This window comes from Acinonyx jubatus, chromosome C1 (assembly GCF_027475565.1).
Source record: "Acinonyx jubatus isolate Ajub_Pintada_27869175 chromosome C1, VMU_Ajub_asm_v1.0, whole genome shotgun sequence".
In the NCBI taxonomy this organism is placed as follows: domain Eukaryota; kingdom Metazoa; phylum Chordata; class Mammalia; order Carnivora; family Felidae; genus Acinonyx; species Acinonyx jubatus.
The window spans coordinates 84,415,507-84,437,879 of record NC_069381.1 but is presented as its reverse complement, the minus strand read 5'-3'; the positions used below and the strand labels follow the sequence as shown (position 1 = coordinate 84,437,879).

Below are 22,373 nucleotides of genomic sequence, written 5' to 3'. Positions count from 1 at the left end.
CTCTATGTTGGGTGTAGAGATTGCTTAAATAAATAAAAACTTTTTAAAAAAAGGTTTTTAAAAATCTAGACAATGAAGAGAAAATTATAATTTAGCAACAAATAGTGTAAGAAACCTAGTGGATGACAGAATCCAGATTACAAATAAAGGCCAAGGCAATGATGGCTGACCAGAACTGTAAGATGGTCGTTAACAATATTACATTAGCCTTAGTTGGCCTGAGGTAGAGACTAAAATCAACTCACATCTTATCTTGATTAGGAAAAAATTAAGCTTCTTCAGTCTAATTCCAGAAAACTATTCTGGAATAGTATTCTTTCAACTAAATTCTTTACTAAAATTTTAAAAAAATAGGAGGGGAGCGGACACCTAGCTCATTAAGTTGGAAGAGCAAGCAACTCTTGATCTTGGGGTCATGAGTTCAAGCCCCATGTTGGGTATAGAGAGTACTTGAAAAAATAAGTAAATAACAATAATAATTTTAAAAATTAGTGCTTTACTAAATCATAAATATACTACTTTGTGGTATTTTCTTTTTCAAATGTATAGTTTATGAAGAGTTTGGAGTTAGAAATAAACACAGCTTAATGTAAACACAACTCTTGATGTCTTGGGTTATCAGAAAGATACAACTTAGAGTGCAGGGCGCCTGGATGGCTCAGTCGGTTGAGCATCTGACTCTTCGTTTCAGCTCAGGTCATGATCTCATGGTTCGTGTGCTCGAACCCCAAGTTGGGCTCTGTGCTGACAGCAAGGAGCTGATTGGAATTCTCTTCTCTCTCCCTCTGTCTATCCCTCCATCACTTGTGTCCATGTGCTCGCTCTTTCTCTCTCCCTTCTCAAAATAAATAAATAAACGTTAAAAAAATGAAAGCTCAGTTTAAATGAGTCTGATCCTTTCCCAAATCTCTGTCAGAATTAGTCTTCTCTTCTATTTTTGTACAACCTAACTATTTGACAGTTAATTATGTGCCTAGAGGTCTGCCTGCCCCAACTAGAAGCTGAGATCATTAGGAAGAAATACTTCCTATTCATATTTATATCCTTGTGGAAAATCCTTATTTCTTATTAATAATAGTAACAGTACTACTAACAAGGAGAAAAACAAAAGCCAGGCATAATCATAAATGAATTACTTCATTTAATCCCCAGGATAGCCCTAAAGCCATTTTACAGAAAAGGAAACTGAGGCTCAGAGAGAATAAATAACTTGCTCAAGGTGCTTGTACTTACCACATGTAGTAAAAAGCAGAACAAGCCTTTAAACCCAGTGTCTTGGCCTCCAAGACATATATTCTTAACCACTTTGTTTAAAACTTAGTAGAATGATTAATATTATTATTATTACCACAATGGACTGAATGTTAGTGTCCCCCCAAAATGCACATGTTGAAATCCTAATCCCCAAGCTGATGGTATTAGGAGGTGGGACTTTTGGGAGGTGATTAGGTCATGAGGGTGAAGCCCTCATGAAGGGGATTAGTGCCGTCATAAAGGGCACCCCCAGAGATCTTTCTCACTCTCATTCTACCATGTGAGGATACAAGTTAGCAGTTTGCATCCCTCACCAGAACGTGACCACCCAGATCCCACCTCCAGAACTGAGAAATACCTTTCTATTGTTTACAAGCCACCAAGTCCATGGCACTTTGTTACACCAGCCCAAACTGACTGAAATAATTATCTTTTTCTAAAAGTTAGGATTGTATTTTACAAAGGACTTTCAAATTATAGAAGCCAGTAGAAGGGGAAGGCAAAAAACAAGCTTTGTCTCCATGTTAAAAAGCTCCTATACATAAACTGTGAGTTTTTATCTGTCCTTCAATCGCTAATTCGTTCATACTCTAGATTGCTGGAGGACATTTTCCTCTCACTACTCTCCTCTGACTTCACTGAGACAGTCAAGCGGATCAAGAAGATCAAGCACATTAGGGCAATATCTCCCCCATTCCTCCTCCCCACCTTGGCACCCACCCTGTGCCTAATTAAGGCCCTCTCCTGTGGCCTGAGAAACAGAGGTGGGAGCCCCTTGGACCTTAAGGGATTTAGTATTGATTTATTCATTCAAATATTTACTAAGAGCACTTTTAAGTGTCGGGCACCAGGACCTGCCCTCTGAGTTTACAGGACAGTAAGGAAGTCAGACAAAGAGGCATCCTCAATCTTTGCTATTCCTTCCGTTCATTGTAATTGGTAATATGAGATTAGTAACAACAATAAGAAATGCATATGCTTGTAGGTTTGGACATACAAATAAGCAAAAAGGTAAAACTGTTAAAATCATTCATAATTCTATCAGAAATGACTGTTGTAGGAGATTGGCTGTATGTTCCCTTCCATTTTTTAAACAGGCTCAAGTTTACCTGAAATTTTTAAAAGACCATCAGCTGATGGGGCACCTGGGTGGCTCACCTGATTAAGCATCTGACTCTTGGTTTCAGCTCAGGTCATAATCTCACAGTTCTATGACTTTAAGCCCCACATCAGGCTCTGCACTGATCCTGTGGAACCCACTTGTGACTCCCTCTCCCTCTCTCTCTCTCTCTCTCTCTCTCTCTGTCTCTCCCTGCTCCTTCCCTGCTCACTCTCTCTCTCTCCCAAAATAAATCATAAACTTTAAAAAAATTTAAAGACCTTCAGCTGATACTTAAAAAAATATTTCCCAACACTGTAATGAGAGACAGCCTTCCTCAAGACATAGAACGGGTTCAAGGAGAAAATTAATTCCTAAAAAGAAAAAGCTAGGGGTGCCTGGGTGGCTCAATTAGTTGAGCGTCCAACTTTGCATCAGGTCATGATTTCATAGTTCATGGGTTTGAGCCACACGTCAGACTCTGTGCTGACAGCTCAAAGCCTGGAGCCTGTGTTGAGTTCTGTGTCTCCCTCTCTCTCTGCCCCTCCCCACTCGTTCTCTCTCTCTCAAAATAAGTTAACCCCAAAAAATATTTTTTAAAAAGCGATTTTATTCTTAGTTAGATGGGGAGGGGGGAACTCTACAAAAATAAAATAAAAACTAACATCTCTTTTATTCCATACAACATCATAGTCACAGTCTAAAGACAATTAAAAAACAGTAGTAATCCAACTCTACAGCGGCAGCTGCCTAGCCAAGTGCCATTAGCCCAAGTCTCACAAGAGTTATACCTGAAAGGAAGATAGGGGGGATTTGAGCCAGATAGCAGTGCTCTGTAGGCTTCTTCTGGTGTCTTCTTTAAGTAGATTACCTAAGACAGAGAAATAGCAACATTTAGAACACCATCAAAGAATGATACGAAACTAATTTAACTACTCACCAAATTTGCATTTCCCCTTTTCCACTCTGACAAACTGTCAGTCATGGTGACAATTAATGCTGACCTTTAAAAGATAGCAACTGAGCTGCCAAAATTTCTTTTCCAGCTTGAAGCTGAGCTGCAGCCTTTGGCTGAGGAATGGATAGAGCTTAGAGACAGACGGCAGATCCATAAAGAGGCCATCCAGGGCTGTTTACAAGGCACATTGAACAGGCACAATGGCAGTGCTTTCCCTTTGGGGAGCAGAACAATTCTACTTCCATTATTGGACTGTGCACTGTCAGCACAATAAAATAAAATCACAACGAAGCGGGTGAAAATGAATGCAGGTAACAGCATTAGAAAACACACTGGCTGGACTGTTGATATCCAAGATACTTAAATCCCTCTGGTCCAGCATGATAAACTAATCTTAAAGAAACAAAAATGAGCTCTTAAAACCAGTAAACAACTTAATCAACATATTGACTATATGATATGTGGCAGGCACTGTATCAGGTACTTCTGTTCTTGTAATAGAATTTACATTCTAATGAGACAAAGACAATAATTAACAAAAATAAATACCATCTGAGTTAAGTGCTCAAAAGGAAATAAACAAGGTTCTGGAAAGAGAATAGAAAGGGGCTGCTTGAGAGGGGTGCCCAGGAGACATATAGGGTAAGACATGCAGGGGGAAACCCAGGGGAGAGCAGGGGAAAGGAAGAACAGCTTGCCAGGCAGTAGGAACCACAAGGGCCACCATCCTTGCAAGGGAAAGAGTGTGGTGGGTTGGACAAGGGATCAGCAGCGTGGCTAGAACATGGGAAGGAGAAGCAACTAGTGGCCAAATAGTGAAGAGCAATACAAACCATTGGCAGACTTTGATTTTATTCTAAGTATAATGTAATATTCTAACTTGGGGCTGAGGGCATCAGTGCTTTTCCTCTATAGTTGGAATCAAATTTTATTCCTAAAAATCCTCTCCACATAGAATTAATGGCATTATTTGAACACCCTGTACATTTCAACAAGAGGGGCAGAGTCTCAGTTCCTAACAAGTAGGACTTTCCTCTTTACTTGAAAATTTTCTTTGAGTTTTGAGCTACCCCATTAGCAATATATTATGTGTATTTACTTATTAATAATTTCAGGACCAGAAAATACCTCAATTCTGTCTTCTCTAAAGAAAGGAAACTGGGGTGCCTGGACGGTTCAGTCAGTTGAGTATCCAACTCTTGATTTCAGCTCAGATCATGATCTCAGCATCATGGGATCGAGCCCCGCATCAGACCCCACACTGAGCATGGAGCCTGCTTAAGATTCTCTCTTTCTCTCCCTCTGCCCCTCTTCCCCACTCTCACTCTCTCTCTCAAAGTAAAAAATAAAAAATAAACAGAAAACTAAAATAAAAACATAAAAGATACTTCTAGCTTTAAAAAGAAAGCTCCATATTCATTTGGCAAGTAAACCTGGAGGTCTGATAAGGCACAAACCACCAAAGCAAATTGAACATGAAACAAAAAACAGCACAGAAAATGAAACCACTGTAAAAGAACGATCTAGATGTGAGTCACTGATTCTACAAATGGAGAATCAGAACTCTAGTTGCAGCTCAAATCATAAAAATCCATTTAAACCAAACATAGCTTTAAAGACCAATATTAAAACAGGATTTTGCTGTGCCCTAATGGGCAGGTTATACCCTATAAATAGAGTTGGTTATAATGCAATTTCTCAAGCCTGAAGATGCAGCAGTATCGCAAAGTTGACTACTGCTGCTAAAAGGGAAAGCTGCGGTAAAAGGCTTCTGTGTTTGGATTACATAATTAAAGCTTATACAACAACCTTTGAAAAGCAAAAATACATTTCCCTCCTCAGGAGCAATTACATTAATTTCCTTTCATTTTGAGGCACCCATTCTGCAGGAGAGAGGTGACAGCCCACATGAAATACTTCTTTAGACTGGATACCCCACAGGGTACTCATCTTACCTGCATGACTTAGCACACATGACCCATGTTCTCACACTGTAAGATGAGAGTCTGTTTTTATTTTTATCCCAGTGCTCAATTATTAATAAGTGCAAAGTGAAACCCAGCAGAGGCCATCTAAATTCCAGGAAGATTCCAGGGGCAGGTAAATTCAGTGACCTTTTACAACCTGACACTAGGTGAAATGTAATAAATGAGTGCATTACTGAATGCATGCAGGCTAGGGTCATTAAAATAACAAATTCTATTTAAAAAAAAAACCAAACATGTCATGGATTCTTATGCCAGATCTTCTTAGATATGTCTCCTATTAAAAGAGAAAGAGAGACAGACTAGGCCTGATTAAAGCTCAGAAGAAAAGCAACATTTACTAAGCCTTGCTGCTGAGAAATCTGAAGCACAGGAAGGTAAGGAACTTTCCAAACTCGCGCTGCTGTTCTGTGATGGAGTTAGAATTCGAACACAGATCTGACTCCAAAGCCCAAAGTACTTCCATTTGCCACATATGCTTGAAAATATAAACACAGGCCACAGCAGCACAAATTGGGAAAAAAGATTCCTACTCTTCCAAATTCTTAAATGCCATTCCACTTGACTTCTTAAAACTAGGTGACTTCAAACTGTTAATAGTAGTCGTGTCTGAGAAATAGGGTTGGGAGAGCACTGGAGCGAGAAAGGAAAAGAGTACTTTCTACTTTACTGCATGTTTTACATTTATAGTTTCCACGTGTTTTACATTTTGTACTGACATGATTAATTTGTTTTTCAAATGTAGAATAAATCAGTGAAACAGTAAATGTCTACTCTTTCTAAAAATAAAATCTATATTTAATATTCAAAAGTTGGGTGCCAGATATTCTAATTTTTCTAAAAATATTTTCTGAATAAAATTAATTTCAAAGCATCTTCTAAATATTTTTATTTTCCTTTTCTGCTTCCCAGGGAAAAAAATAATATGCGGTCTATTCTCTTCACTAGATATTAGCACATATAAACCCAAACTGAAAGGACCTTCCCAAACTTTTGAGTGATAAAACTTAACAAAAGCCCTCTGCATGGTGTTTGGTGTACCATTTACCAATTACTAATTGACCCCTGGAGCACATGCATTACTTTTATCAAAGGACACTACTCTTGCCAAGAAGTCCTAGAAAACTCTCAATAGAATAGCATTGGACATATGCTTTCTTATTTCTAACTACTAGAAGTAAACCAATTAAAGTGATTGTGTTTTTGCTTAATCAACTTTGATGCTAGGTACCAAGGATCCAAATAACTCTCTCAATTTCCTTTTTTAATTTTTTTAATGTTTTCTTTTATTTTTGAGAGGGAAAGACAGACAGACAGACCACGAGTAGAGAAGGGGCAGAGAGAGAGGGAGACACAGAACCTGAAGCAGGCTCCAGGCTCTGAGCTGTCAGCACAGAGCCCAACACGGGGCTCGAACCCACAAACTGTGAGATCATGACCTGAGCCAAAGTCGGACGCTTAACCAACTTGAGGCACCCAGGTGCCCCTAACTCTCTCAATTTCTTTACTAAAAGATTCTTAAAGAGCCAGCATTCTTAAATAAATACATACATACATACATACATACATACATACATACATACCAGCCAAACAACCAACCAACCACACAATGGCTGCGAGTTTTTATTTAACAACATTATTAAAATTATAGTACTACAAGATAGCGTAATTTATATGGTTTACCAATACACCAATGTTTCCCACACTTCAACTAATCGTGCATCAATCTACCCTACTTCGGCAACCACACAAAGCACCCTGTATTACCATCTCTCTTTAAATAGACATACTCTTTTAAATCAATTTATTCTCAAGTGTTTTACATCATTGCTATTAATTGAAAACCAATATCATTTGCCATATAGAGTCTAGACATAAATGAATATTAAAATACATAATTTAACATTTTTAAATCATGTGCATCCCACACATTGAGAAACAATGCTGAAAAATATCAAGTTTGGACTAATCTTATAGAAGAATAGCAAACCAACCTGGGAAGTTAATAAAATCCTCTTAGAATTAATCCGCAAATACTCCTAAATCATTTCTTTCCACTAAATCCTATGGTCATTAAATCTTTAAAGCCTGTCAAAAAATAATATATATGAATTTCAGAAGCATTTTGGAATTTACAATGATATTTCCTTACTCAGATAATTTAATCTTTCTGATACCTAAAAGGTGATTCTTCAAACAAATGGCTTACTATAGAAGGGCAGAACCAGACCCTTAGTCACAAATTGCCTGATGGTCTTTCTCTGGGCACATTTGCTTCAGTTCTTACTATGTTTCTAGCTTTGTTTTGAGGTGCTATTATTTCCCCCAAAAAGACTTACTATAAAATACAACATGTATACATGTACACAACCCTAATATAAAGACGAAACCTGTGCCCTCTTTTAATTACACTTATATTTTGTGGTCTGTAAAGTGGAAATACTCGTGAGGATTTGATTTGGCCATCTGAGAGCGTATTCTTTAGTTTTGGCATTTGATTTCCTGTTGTTTATTATTTTACTTGTTTGTAAAAGAGGAAATAAATGCTGAGAACAATCTTTCCCAGTCAGGTACTATCACTAGAACATTGACATAATAGCTGTGAAATCAGCATTCCAACAATTTCTGAATCCATTAAATTTCTTCAAAATAGAAGTTTCCAGAAAACAGATGTTACAACTTGAAAATAGTCTAGAAGCCCTAAAATTTACCAAATATGGGAGATTTAAACCAAAAGAGAAATTCTCTTTAAAAGTTTCAGACAACTAGGTTCAGCATATACAGAGTGTTAAATGGGGGCTTTACAACGATGTCCCCTATGTATGATATGTGCTTTGGGTTCTAATCCCTTAACAGTCACACCCCTTTCCCAAGCCCCATATAACTTAAAATCATCACACTTGCAAGACAGCAATTGAGGATGGGACGGGCAGAGGCAAAAAAAAAAAAAAAAAAAAAAATTTCTTTCCCTGGTAAAGCTAATCAGTGTAGAGCACCTCCTTGGTTTGAAAGCACTGCTCCTTAACTGGCTTCTCCCATCATCCCCCTATGTCTGTCATCCAGAGTTCCTCCTGATCAGCCAAACTCAATCTCCAAAGTCACCTTTGACTCTGGCCTCTCCTTCAATGTGTCCACCCTCATCCAATCAATACCCTGACTGATTCTTTCTCTAGAGTCTCTGCAGCCTGGGGGTCTGAAACATAACATTTGGGGAGAGAAAAAAAAAGATACAAATATCTTTTCAAATTTTATAAAACCACCAGTAGGGTCCATTCAATGACCTTGAGAGAGAGGCCCAAGCATGTGAAAGGCCCTGAATCTTAAACTTCATTCCTTTGCTGGCGAATCTGCATTTGATCTTTCTTTCATGACTATTGCCATCACCTTATTTCAAACCCTTATCATCACACGCTAAGACTAACGTGATTTCTCTCTGCCTCCACTCCTGCCTACTCCAGCAATTTTGGAACAGGATTTTAAGAGTCTCAATCATGTTCAAAAACCCCAGCCAGACTGCCCATCATTCACCAAGATAAAGTGCCAACTGATCTCTCTAGGTGAATTTCTTTTTTTTTTTTCTTAATGTTTTATTTATTTTTGAGACAGAGAGAGACAGAGCATGAGCAGGGGAGGGGCAGAGAAAGGGAGACACAAAATCTGAAGCAGGCTCTGAGCTGTCAGCACAGACCCAATGCGGGGTCAAACCCACAAACCGTGAGATCATGACTTGAGCCAAAGTCGGACCCTTCAGCGACTAAGCCACCCAGGTGTCCGGGTGAATTTCTCATTGTTACTTAAATGAACCACATCTGCTAGTCTGGACTCCTCACCATTCCCTAAGCATACTTGACACCTTCATCTGAGGTTTCTTCTGGAATACTCTCCACACCATCTCAGGCTACGAAAATTCTTCTATTTCATTAGACTTACCTCAAATACCACCTCCACCACCTTCCCCGACTCCTTAGACTCAACTATAAGAATGAAAATGACCATGATAATGATGATAATAATAAAAACAAAAAGTTACAAGGTGCCTTCTATGTGCCAGGCGCTATTCCGTGCACTTTACATAATTTGGCTCAATAGTCCTCACAGCCACCCTGAAATAGGTTCCATTATTAACCCATTTCCATTTATACAAGAAATGCTGAGAATCAGTTGGTCAAGGTCACAGAGCTAGGGTGTGGTGGAGTCAGGCAGTCTGGCTCCCCACAGCACTCCTAACCACTTCCTGATGGGCTCCTGACAGCTCTGTTGTAATTATTCTCCTTTATACTGAAGTATAAAGCACCTTAAGTGCAGTAAACATGTTTTTATACCTTTATAAGCCTTACAGTGCCTCCTATCAGATAGATGCCTAGTAAATATATGCTTAGTGGATAACTGCTTTAAACTTGTAAGGTACTACAAGTGCATCCACCCTAGTGAGTTAATTTAACTTAAATAATAATTAAGTGAATAAGACTTTCTAAATGTGTCACTACAACCTTAGTGATAATGCCCAGGGGAGCTAGTGAAATTAACCTTCTGAGCCCAGTTATATAAGAGCATAAAACTAGGTGTAGTCAATTCTTCAAGGATGTGCTAAAGGAAAAAGTAAGATAGAGATGGATTTAAAAATAAGAGCTCTAGCTCAGATGACTTCCGTTAGCTTCTATAAAGCATTTGGAGGGTCCAGGCATACTTCCTGACCCAGACATTCACAGTCCCTGTCTGTTCGGAGTCTACACTCTGCCACTCTCAACACCTCATACAAGGCAGGAAGCAGGAGGTGGAACAGAACAAGTAGTCACCAAAGATCCAGGTGTGTGTACTTAATGTTTACAGATTTTGTACAGGAACCTACATACACACCAGGACACAAGGAAAGGCTGCAACCTCGTTAAGGAAGGGCTTAAATAAGGCCCTTGACAAGGGCTCTAAAGAGAGCTGGGGAACAGTCCATGCAGGGACCAAACTTGACTCAAGTCTTCCTTGCACCACAATAGCATTTAGATGGCCACCTCTTCCCCTTCCTTGGGACCACAGCTCTAAGTCACTCTGGTGTGGCAGCCTCCTTCGGTGACCCGATGAGTTCAGATCCCATCCTTATGTTCTCAAAGCTTCCTTCCTTCCTCCTTCAAATTCTTACCCAAGTTGGTCTTCACATGTTTCTGGGGTGATTTTAGTCTGTCTCCCTGGCTAGGTTATAAGTCTGAGAGCAGGATTCTTGCCTCCTCTCTATCTGCGGGACTCAACACCACCTGGCATATAGCACATACTCAAAAAATGTTTGATGGATGCATGAACAAATAGTGGAGAGAAAGAGGGCGTTTTATGTGAGAACAAGTGTGACATGGTCACAGAACACAGATCATCTACCTAGAGAGCAGGTGACAGTGCATAGTGCTTAAACACCCCAAGTCTGCTTAAGTGCTTAAGTAGTGCTTAAACACCCCAAGTCCGCAGCCAAGCTGCCTGGACTCAAATCCAGGCTCTTTCATTTATGAGCCATATTGTATAACTCTCTGTGCTTCCATTTCCTTATGGAGTCGAGATAAGAACTGTAACTGCCTGGCAGCCTCATTAGACTGCCAGGAAGATTAAATGAATTAATAATATACGTAAAGTGCTCAGATTCATATCTAGGGCACAGCTCTTCCATAACAAGGGACCACAGAAAGGAGATGAACTTTGGTCCCCAAATATTTCTTTTCTCCTTTTTACCACCTGTATCCACGTGAATCCCGAGCCACAGCTGTCATCTCTGACACCTGAACCCTAAAGCCTGTCTACATGTATAAACATCAGAACATGAGGTTGTAAATGTCCTCCATGACTGTTATATACCAAAACCATAACAGACCATCCTTTAATTCAACTCTCTCATTTGAAAGTACAGATGTTGTCTGCCTCTTCAAATGGCCTCCTGAGTCTCCCGGTGCCTTAGTATCTACAACCATAAAATAAATGCTGTGGCCCGTTTTATCAAATCCATTGTCAAAATATCAGAAGATCCTTGAGGTGGCCCACGTATTTCCCCAACAAAGTACATGTAACCAGAAGAGAGCTGATGCCATACCCATTTTTCCTTATGTGAACTTCTCATGAACAAAAGAATAAGAATACCAGGCTAGGTTTGTTTTTTAGGAGAGGAAAGCAATTACCAGTTACTGGCAAAGAATGAGCCACAGAAGTCCATGGAATGAACATCTACGAAAACACACAACGAGGTGAGAAACTCTGCAAAGAGTTGAAACATAAAACTTTTAAAGTCTCCTCCTTGGCTCCCAAACCTTCAGTTCTCAGACTTCTTAAATGTCAGGGCACTTAATTTATAAACTGCTTTTTCCTGAAGACAGCATTAAGTCTTAATTGTCATAGGCAAGCACAAACAAAATGTTTAATTTTACTATTTTCAGCAACATTTCTCTTCTTAATCATTTCCTCTCATTATAACCAGTGACTGAGAAAACAATACCTACATTCAGCTCTAAAACTTAAAAAAAAATAAATAAATAGAAAAAAGCCAAACATTTCTCAAATGTACACCGATCCTACTTTTGTTCTAATTGTTTATGGAAATAAAAATGTTCAGTGTTAAACAATCACTTACAAATTAGATACATAAGTCTGATTACAAACCAGAAATCCAACTGAATATTTAAAACAGTATTTCATTCAGTCTATTTTAAATCTATTCTACTGAATAGTCTAATTAAAACAAGAATGAACGCACCTTCTCTTGAACACATTATAAAAGAAGGTAAGTTGTTTTTCCTGTTCTTCCAGTTTTGAGACTAATATAAATCACAGACTATGAGGCCTGCAAAATGTAAGACAATGCATCTGCCTAACAAATATGGCAGCAACATTAAGTACAGAAGTAAGGCAAAACCTGATGCCAGGCCTCCATCTCCCTCACCTATTTTTGCCCTAAATTACTTAACACTCATCTGGCATCCTTATGAGAACAAAGGTATAGGAATGACTGTGCTTTTGGGCTGGGGTGATGTTTGCTCTGAAATACTCTCAAGTGACATCTCTCTATATTTTAATTTTAATTTGAGATTTGATATATGTTGGACTTCATTTTTTGAGAATTCATTTAGAACACAAACACGGCCTCTCATGGGCATGATGAGAGTGAAACCAGTGGCTCTTTGATGGGCGATTTAGGAAAACTGTAGACATTAGCCATGTGTCTGTTTTTCTTAAAGCCATGGTTTTCTTTCTTAAGATTTGATTTTGAAGTAATCTCTAAACCCAACGTGGGGCTTGAACTCATAACTCTGAGACCAAGAGTCACATGTTCTACCAAATGAGCCAGCGAAGCACCCCCCTCCATGTGTGTCTTCCCATCTAATTTGATGGGAACCAGAATTTCAGCAGCCTGAAAAGACGTTCTTCCAGAACTGACAGCTACAGCCAGGACAAATACACATCTCTCACTAACTGTGTCTCAGTAACACTGCAGACTTTTCCTGCCTGAAGAGAGCTCGTGTTCCAACACAGACATTGCTGAGCTGGTTGTATCTCATTGAACTAGCCCAGCCTCTTATTAAAGCAAACCAAGGAAACACTAAGCTAATGTTCTCAGTACACAGAAGCCTAAAGGGGCCCTTTTAAGGGGGAGAAGGAAAAAATATTTGGTTGTAAGAAAACCTGACTCCCCAGTCTCATACAAGCTGAGTACAAGGCTGTTATGTTACAACACACAGCAAACATAACCCTGTATATCATTCATCATTAGAAGGCAGTCTCTGTATGAAATATAAAAACACACTCACTCCAGAACATTACTTGAATAATACATACTCTTAAATGGAATGGTTGCAGGTTAAAAATTCCTCTTGCTGAGTTTCACTGCTTACCTCTGGATATAGTATGAATTTTATTTCATAAAACCTCTCAAATTAAGAAAGAAAAAAAAAGTGGAGTGTGCAAGGACTGTATTCTTTAAACCAAGGACTGAATCTGATCAAGTTTAGAAGGCAAAGAACCATAACTTCATTTATGATGAAGATACAGATGATAGATCCACAACAGACCAAGCATCAGTACTGAATTCGCCTAACACCTATAACCAATAATAAAAAGTCTTTAACTTGTAAATGAATTATATAGTAAAACCTTGGTTTTCGAGCATAATTCATTCCAGAAACAGGATTGTAAGCCAAAGCACCTGTATATCAAAGTGAATTTCAAGAACCATTGACTCAGTGGTGATCATGTGACATTCGGCATCATGTACTACTTGAATTGCAAGACATCGCTCATTTATCAAGTTAAAATTTATTAGAAATGTTTGCTCATCTTGTGGAACACTCACAGAATAAGCTACTCACAATCCAAGGTTTTACTGTATATCCTAAACGGTTATTTGTAAAGGCTAATATTTAGATCTTTGGAAATAGTTTCCCAAGATAAAACCTTCTGGTTGTCAGTCTCTTTGGCTAGTCCAAAAATGATTATATATTCCACATTATCATTAAAGTCATATAGCCAAAATAAAATGTGGTGGAAAACATTATTTGAAAAACTAAAAACTAAAAATAATTAAAGAGGCATGTTTGCTTTCTAAATTATCTACCTTCAGTGCTAATACTTGAGGAAAGTCTAGGTGAATAAAACATGAAGAAACCAATCAACATGCATAGAATGACTTTAAAATGAACCTTGAATTATTTCAAATGTTTGGATGGGTACCTTAATATATTGAAGTTCACTTCAAAATGCATAGCTTTCCTCAATATTTGGCATTATGATTAGGACTGATTCCAACTTGAAGCAATGGGAGGTATGGCAAACCTGAGATTTTCTTGATGTAACCAGAGGGAAAAAATTGGGAAGAAAGGTAAGCAAGAGAGATCAAAAACTTTCTGGACAAACACAGAGGGGAACTCGCCAGGAATGGAACGCAAACAGGGTGGGAAAGAAGTATGACCAAAGTATGGCTTGTTTCCTCTGAACTTTCAATTTACAGAGCTTAGACAGAAGGAAGGAGGTAAACCAGACAATCAGATGTATTCATGTTAGTAATCAGAACAAGCACCTGAGGGACATGGAAACACACACACACACACACACACACACACACACACACACACAAGCCTTTTCAAATATAGTCATCTTATCCTTTTCCAAATAGAAGAAGTTTGTAGGTGAGATGTTATCCAATCTTCTAAGACAGAATCCACACAGCATGTGAACTAAATCTCAGATCTAGAATCTCAGAGTAACTTGTAAGCTACTGTTCTTTGCATTGACTCAAGAATAGAAAACCAACAATGAACACAAACAAGGGGCTGGTTGTTCTCTTCCAGTGTGTACAAAGATTTGTTGCTTAGAGAAAGCAGGAAAAACAAGAGCTTTGCCCATCAGTCAGTCAGGTGTTTGCAGAAAGGATTCCGGGGTTATTTTACTGTACACAGCCCAAACTATTCAAATATATGCCACATGACAGAACTGTCCTTCAAGAGTATAATAGAATTAATCATTCTTGAATGTGTATAGATTTTTTAAAGAAGTAACCATGTTCCCTAAACGTTTATTAATGTCACAAATAGTACAACTAAAACAAGTGAAGGCAATTCCAACTTAAATAAAAGTAACTTAAATCCAACCAACAGATCTATTGTATACATACACAATATATATAACATACAGGAAGTATATATGCCTTCCCTGCAGCTACTGGAAATTTCCCTCCCTTTCCAGCTCACTACTGTAGGTAAACCTCACTACTTCCAGAAAGCAACACCCCCTTCACCCTGGTCAGTGATTTCTCACCCTGTCTTTTGATCAGCAGCAAGACTTGCAGTACAGATTTACTTATAGTAAGAAAAAGAAGGAAGGAGAAAAAAGAAAAAGGAGATGAGCAGTGTGTTTTACACACAGGTGATTCATTTCTCCATTCAGTAAAGAACTACTGGTAGCAAGCACCATGTATAACACTAAGAACAAGGCAAATATGTTCCTAACCTCAGAGTATCTCTTGTATGTTACTTCTTTTTTTTTTAAGTTTGTTTGTTTGTTTATTTATTTATTTATTTATTTATTTATTTATTTATTTATTTTGAGAGAGAAAGGGGGAGCGGGGCAGAGAGAGAGGGAGAGAGAGAGAGAGAGAATCCCAAGCATGCTTTGCACTGTCAGCACAGAGCCCAATGTAGGGCTCAAACTCACGAACCGTGAGATCATGACCTGAGCCAAAATCAAGAGTCAGACGTTCAGCCAACTGAGCCATCAAGGAGCAGCCCCCCCTTCATGTTACTTCTTATCTTCTAAGCCAGGGGATCCCCCACTTTGAATATGTCTCAGAAAAGCCTTTTAAGCTGTTTTAAGATATAGACATCCTGATTTCTGCACCCCTGAGATTCTGATTCACCAGATATGAGAGGTCTGGCCCATGGGTATTTCTGTAACAAAATTATGGTTGAGAACCACTGTTGTAATAAACGCTACAGAAGTCAGAGGCTAAAAACCTGAATTATATCACAGAACTACAAATACATATTATTTCATTAGCTTTAAGTGATAGTTGATAAGGAGGCCTACACTCTCAGTGAAATTCCAAGGGCATAACAAAAGGTTTGCCAATGTCCTTGACAACCCATGTGTCAAATCTACCTCTTCATTGATGTGTCTACTAGTAGGGACAGAGTTACATTTTAGGGATATAAAAATGAAGACAATAGGGAAGGCACATATGTTAATAATCAGACCACTATGGCTTAGTAGCAAAAGAGAAATCTGAAACACAGATAACAGTACCATGGAGAGCTTTAAGTAGAGTTCTAAAAGATGAGTCTTTTAGGGATGCCTGGGTGGCTCAGTCGGTTAAGCATCTGATTTCAGCTCAGGTCATGGTCTCACAGTTCGTGGGTTCGAGTCTCGTGTCAGGGTCTGTGCTGACAGCTCAGAGCCTGGAGCCTGCTTTGGATTGTGTCTCCCTCTCTCTCTGCCCATCCCCTGCTTGTGCTCTATCTCTCTCTCTCTCAAAAATAAATAAACATTAAAAAAAATTTTTTAAACATCTTTTAAAACAAGGGTGCCTGGGTGGCTCAGTTGTTTTAAGTATCCAACTTTGGCTCAGGTCATGATCTCACAGTTTGTGAGTTCGAGCCCTGCATCCAGCTAGCTGCTGTCAGCACTGAGCCCACTTTGGATCCTCTGTCTCCCCCATCTCTGCCCCTCCCCTGCTCACACTCTCTCTCTCAAAAATATATAAAAATTTTTAAAAACAGATTTTTTTAATGAATAAATTGTCTGGGGCACCCGGGTGGCTCAGTTGGTTAAGCCTCCAACTCTTGATTGCGGCTCAGGTCATGATCTCACAGTTTGTGAGATCAAGACCCAAGTCAAGCTCCACACTGACAGCACGGAGCCCACTTGGGATTTTCTCTCCCACACTCTCTCTGTGTCCCTCCCCTATGCGCATATGCTCTCTTTCTCTCTTTCAAAATAAATAAATAAACTTTAAAGACTATATTAAAAAATGAATGAAGAGTTTTTATTAAACAATGAAGGCTCCAGGAACCATCTCTTCCTCTTTTCGACTAAGCTACCAGGAAATTCATTACCAAGTTTTGAGCTTGAGCATGTCAGAGCCAGTTCCAGTGACAGGTAACCAAAAAACTCAAATTATTACATTACTGCTACTCTCCATAGAAGCCAATTAAGAAAGAAGAAGAAGCAAAGGAAGGAAACCAAGCAGAAGGAGAGAAGTGACCGTAACAGAGGAAGAAGACAGAGGTGGAAGCAGCAGGGAAGAAACAAAGTTGAGGAAGGAGAGCCACGCAAAGATAACTAGGAGGGGTGGATGAGTGACAGGCATAAATGAAAGCTGAGAGCAAAGTGTGAGAAAATAGGTAACTGGTTATTTCACACAGTAGTGCTACCTGGGACTACAGGGGCTGCTAAGGGAGAGGGGAAGAATGACTGGAATGCCAGCACTAGAGGGGTTCTTGTCCTCCCCTATTCTAGCACTCAGGCCAAGTTCTTTAATTTCTCTGGGCTTCCTAGCACAATAAGGAGGAGAAGCAGCCAAGGGTAGGGGTGGGCCGGCAGGGCAAAGAGAAGACCTCTCTCTAAGATCCATCTGTTTCTGTAACTTACAGAAGAATCACTGTACTACATACAGCTCCAATGGAGCAATTCTTCAGAGGAGAAATTATCTCTCAATTGCTACAGTAGATATGGTAAAAGCCAGAATCTCATCCTACAGTCTTTGCATTTATTCGTTTTTTTAATGTTTGTTTATTTTTGAGAGAGAGCGCAAGCAGGGGAGGGGCAGAGGCAGAGGAAGACACAGAATCCAAAGCAGGCTCCAGGCTCTGAGCTGTCAGCACGGAGCCCAATGCGGGGCCTGAACCCATGAACCACAAGATCATGACCTGAGCAGAAGTCGGGTGCTTAACCAACTGAGCCACCCAGGTGTCCCTATAGTCTTTGTATTTAACTTGAAATCTAGGTCCTTAAGAAAAAAAAGTAAAATAGAGCTTACAGAAAAAGTCCAGTGGCCCACATTCAGGGTAAATCCCAAATTTTTTTCTTGTAATAGAAGGATCTTAATCAACAATTTAAATCTGACTTCCTCTTCCATGAATTCAGAAGTAAAATACTGTCATCAGTGAATATGCATGCATAAAGTTTAATATATAATTTTATTTTTAACCCTGTGCTAATAATGGCATAGCCCAATGCCAGGATATCCTAAAACATGCTGTGGTTGTGTTTTAATTCATACATCTGATTTGTAAACAAAAAAAAACAAATGATTTTAGAAACAGTTTTTTTTTTAAGTTTATTTTTATTTTATTTATTTTGAGAAAGATACAGAGAGCACATGGGGGAGGGGCAGAAAGAAAAGGAGACAGAATCTCAAGCAGGCTCCATGCTATCAGAGCAGAGCTTCATGTGGGGTTCGAATTCATGAACTTTGAGATCATGACTTGAGCTGAAATCAAAAGTTGTATGCTCAACCAACTGAGCCATCCAGGCACCCCAAATGTTTAGGTTTATTTTTTATTAAGTTTTTATTTATTTATTTTGAGAAAGAAAGAATGTGACCAGGGGAGGGGCACAGAGACAGAGAGAGAGGGAGAGAGGGAGAGAAAGAGAATGAATCCTAAGCAGGCTCCACACTGTCAGCACAGAGCCCATTGCAGGGCTTGAATTCACAAACCCCAAGATCATGACCTGAGCCAAAATCTAGAGTTGGATGCTCAACCAACTGACCCACCAGGCACCCGATTTTAGAAACTGTTTTAAAATGTTGGGGCACCTGGGTGGCTCAGTCAGTTAAGCCTCCAACTTCAGCTCAGGTCATGATCTCCCTGTTTGTGAGTTCAAGCTCCGCATCAGGCTCTGTGCTGACAGCTCAGAGCCTGGAGCCTGCTTCAGATTCTCTCTCTCTCTCTCTCTCTCTCTCTCTCTCTCTCTCTCTCTCTCAAAATAAATAAAACATTGAAAAAAATTTTAATGTTAACCACATTTTGTCGCTTTTTCCATTATTTCATAATATTCATATTCAGATGTGTTTCCAAAAAAGAATAAAACTTAAAATATGGCTCCAGGTAAAAGATGTAGCTTGCTGCTAAAACTAGTACTCACTTACAGACCTTAGGAATTTTCTCAAAATTTCAGACATTTTGAAGGGAACATAAATAACTTATCACATTCAACTAGCAGGATTTATTTTTATTAACTTTTCTTTTTAATTTTTTATTTTAGAAAGAGAGAGCACTCACATGAGCAGGGTCTGTAAGGGGCAGAGGGAGAGAGACAGAGAATCTCAAGCAGGCTCCACGCTCAGCACAGGGCCAGATGTGGGGAAGATCCCACAACCCTGGGATCATGACCTGACGCAAAATCAAGAGTCAGATGCTCAACCGACTGAGCCCCCCAGGTGTCCCTCAACTAGTGGGATTTAAAGTGTCCCCAGTTCTAAGACAGACAATACCCTGCAGTGCTATTAGAAGAATTACAGCATATTCCTCAATTCTTTGTACAGGGTGGATCCATTCCCACTGATTTCCACAAGCAGTTGATTTCAAACTGAAAGCATTGCAGCCGAGACCCTGGTGAAGAAGTCAAGCCAGGACCTGGGGGTTGGAGTGGTATGATACAGACCCCAGGTGTGGAGTCCATCCACATCCTTTCTCACTAGTAACACAAGATCAGTCACCACGGAAATGCAAATTCCCTCCAGGACTGTCTCATACATCCTTCGTTCCTTTATTCCTTAAAACAACACATAGGCCCTATGCTAGGCACTGGGGATACAAACACATGGAAGAGTCATCCCTTCACTCAAAGAGTTTACTCTGGTAGGAGAGAAATGGTGAAGCAAGTGATTGCAAAACGCCTCCTCTAGTAGCTTACATTGTACATAATAAATTGTAAGACAAGGTTAAAAAAAAAAAGCAATAACTAAGCCATGGTCTGGGTCAGGTAATAAGAAACAACAAAATAAACAATTGAGGGGTGGGGAAGGAGTGGGCAAACAAATTATGGAGAAAATATCAGGAGAGATTCCTTTGAGAAGGGAATTCTGGTTTTCTTTTATTACTTAGAAATTTCCCAAAGCAAGCCCCACTAAATGACTCACATACACCCTCATGAAAGAAGTGAAAAGTCTGGTTCATCCTACAGTACATATCTTCACGTGGAAAGGCTGGTCTGTCTACTCATTAACATGAAATGACAAACCATGAATGTTACTCCCCTATCAAATAATTCTCTGAGGTCCTGCAGCAACTCCAAATAGTTCTTTCAGGCTGAGATTACACTTTCCTAGTCCCACTATTCCCTCTGATTAACCATGAATTTGCTAACCACATCCCTGACTTTCTGCATAACAAAAACTCAAGGGCCCTAAAAAGTATTTGGAGGTGGGAGGGAGTGGGCACAGGGGATGCAAGAGTGAAGCAGAGGAGCAATGAAGAAGAGAACTAAGACAGACACAGGAGCACGGTGGCACTAACATGGAAAACTAGGAGCTGACAAGGGCATGGTTAACTTACAGGCATAGTCACCACATTTTGGGCATGAAAAGTCTTTGGAATAACTCAACACACAGCAACCTCAATGGAAGCTCCAGTTAGCTCCTCCTTTATTTAAAATTTCAGAAAATACCTACAGAGAAGGCTTTGTCCATAATGGGGAAAAGACTACTGTTTGGCTCACTATATCAAACAGAAAAGATTTCGTGAAATGAAACTTACAAAGATTAAAGTTATGTATTCAAAACCTCTTATAAACCTAAGGTTTAAGATTAGGTGTCATGAAGTGCATAGGACATCCCATACCATCAGCATGAATATAGAAACTACACTGGATGGGAGCACCTGGGTGGCTCAGTTGGTTAAGTATCTGACTCTTGATTTCAGCTCAGGTCATGATCTCATGGTTTGTGAGATCAAGCCCCACATGGGGTCCTGCACTGACAGAGTGGATTCTGCTTGGGATTCTCTTTCTTTCTCTCTCTCTCTCTCTCTCAAAATAAATAAATAAACATTAAAAAAAAGAAAGAAACAAACTACATGGATAAGGCACTCACATAACAGACCCAAAGAGACAGGCTGGGCACTGGCTCCTTAGCACCCCCAGTGCTGACCTGAGCACAGGCTTTTCTCATTCAAGGTTGTTACAAGTGAATAAAGGCACATTTTGGCGACCAGGAAGAAGGGGGTGAGCAGGAGTTTAAGAGAAACACTAGTGATTCAAATCAAAGTGATATAAGGAAAGATAGATTGTATTATTTGAGGTCTTGAAACAAACAGCTTTTCCTAACAATCAAGTATCAACTGAATCAATATTATGTGGAAGCCAGTTGGACATCTTGATATTTAGGCATGGGAGCCTTTTGAGGAATTGAGAACACTTTCCATTTTCCTTAAGCTGCTCAGGTTAACCACAGGGTAACCCAGAAGGGCCAAACAGTCACCTGTGGGTTCAGTGCCCAGATGGATGCTGAAAAAAACATGCAAACACATTTCAGATCTAAGCATAGGAAGCAGATTCTTTAATGGCTGTTTTGCAAGCTGCAGGTAATTTGCAAACTGCAGGTAGCAAAATCAATCGAATGGGTAAAGATTCTTTTAAATAAAATAGGACAGAATATAAAGTGTCAGTATGCCTCGCCTATTGTAAGGTAAGAACTGTTTCATGGACATTTTGTTTCAGTTATACATGCGAATAGTGTGTGTACTATGTGTGAGAGTGTGTGTACTAAACTACAATGTAAAATACAGTTCTTATTGTGGTTTATAGTGAAAAGAGCTTGAAAACCCTGTCCTAAGATACAGCCTAACCTACTTCATGTCATTCCTTGGCTCTCCTGTTCTCACTCCTGACACTTAGACCTACTCTACGACATCCATGGACATCGCCAAAGCACATGTGCAAAGAGCTGCCGCTGCGTCTGGCTGGTACACAAGGTATTTGGGATGTTAGCCCCATGAGCCAGAATTAGAGCTCAGAAGCTACCTGGAAAGGAAACTGCATGACTGAGTGAAACACTGCCTTGTACTGGAAAACTCTGCCCTTCCACACTACATGCTATTTTGAATTTTCTGCAAAATATTTTGGTTTAGATGCAGTATTATTCCAAGACTAACACTGCTCAGTTACATGCTGTGAATGGATAAAGCTCCAACTTAGGAACTTGGGGATTTGGGTTCTAGTCTCTCACTAACTGGATTTATTCCTTGGGCAAGGTACTCGATCTCTCTGGGCTCAGATTCTCCAACTAAAACATGAGAAAGCAGGACTGGAGCAGAGTTTTTCCTTGTGAATTTCTTGCGGGAGGTACTTTGAGGAGTCTGCAAAAGTGAGTCTATGTTTCTAAATTAAAATTGGTTTATTTTTAATCTAAGAGAAAACAATAAACATAACCAACTGGATTCAATATTGATTTTTACCATGGTGGAAATCACCATGGTAGTTGTTTAGCAACCAAATAACCTCATTTTGCATTAAACTTGGAAGTATTACCTCCAGTCTCCGTATATATTCTAGTAAATGTCTCACCAATTAGGAAGCCTATAGTGTTTCACTGGGGATACATCTAAATGTGAGTCTGTTCAGT

The 22,373-nt window shown here is 39.4% G+C and overlaps 1 protein-coding gene across 8 annotated transcripts in view; it reads right to left on the bottom strand.

Moving 5' to 3' along the window:
• Window positions 1–22,373, bottom strand: part of CDC14A (cell division cycle 14A) — a 204,711-nt gene that overhangs the window by 137,086 nt on the left and 45,252 nt on the right. For all 8 annotated transcript variants that reach the window (XM_053214524.1, XM_053214526.1, XM_053214527.1 and 5 more), the window contains one exon: window positions 3,145–3,224. In XM_053214524.1, the coding sequence (XP_053070499.1) occupies window positions 3,145–3,224 (80 nt within the window). The remainder of the gene's footprint in view (window positions 1–3,144; window positions 3,225–22,373) is intronic.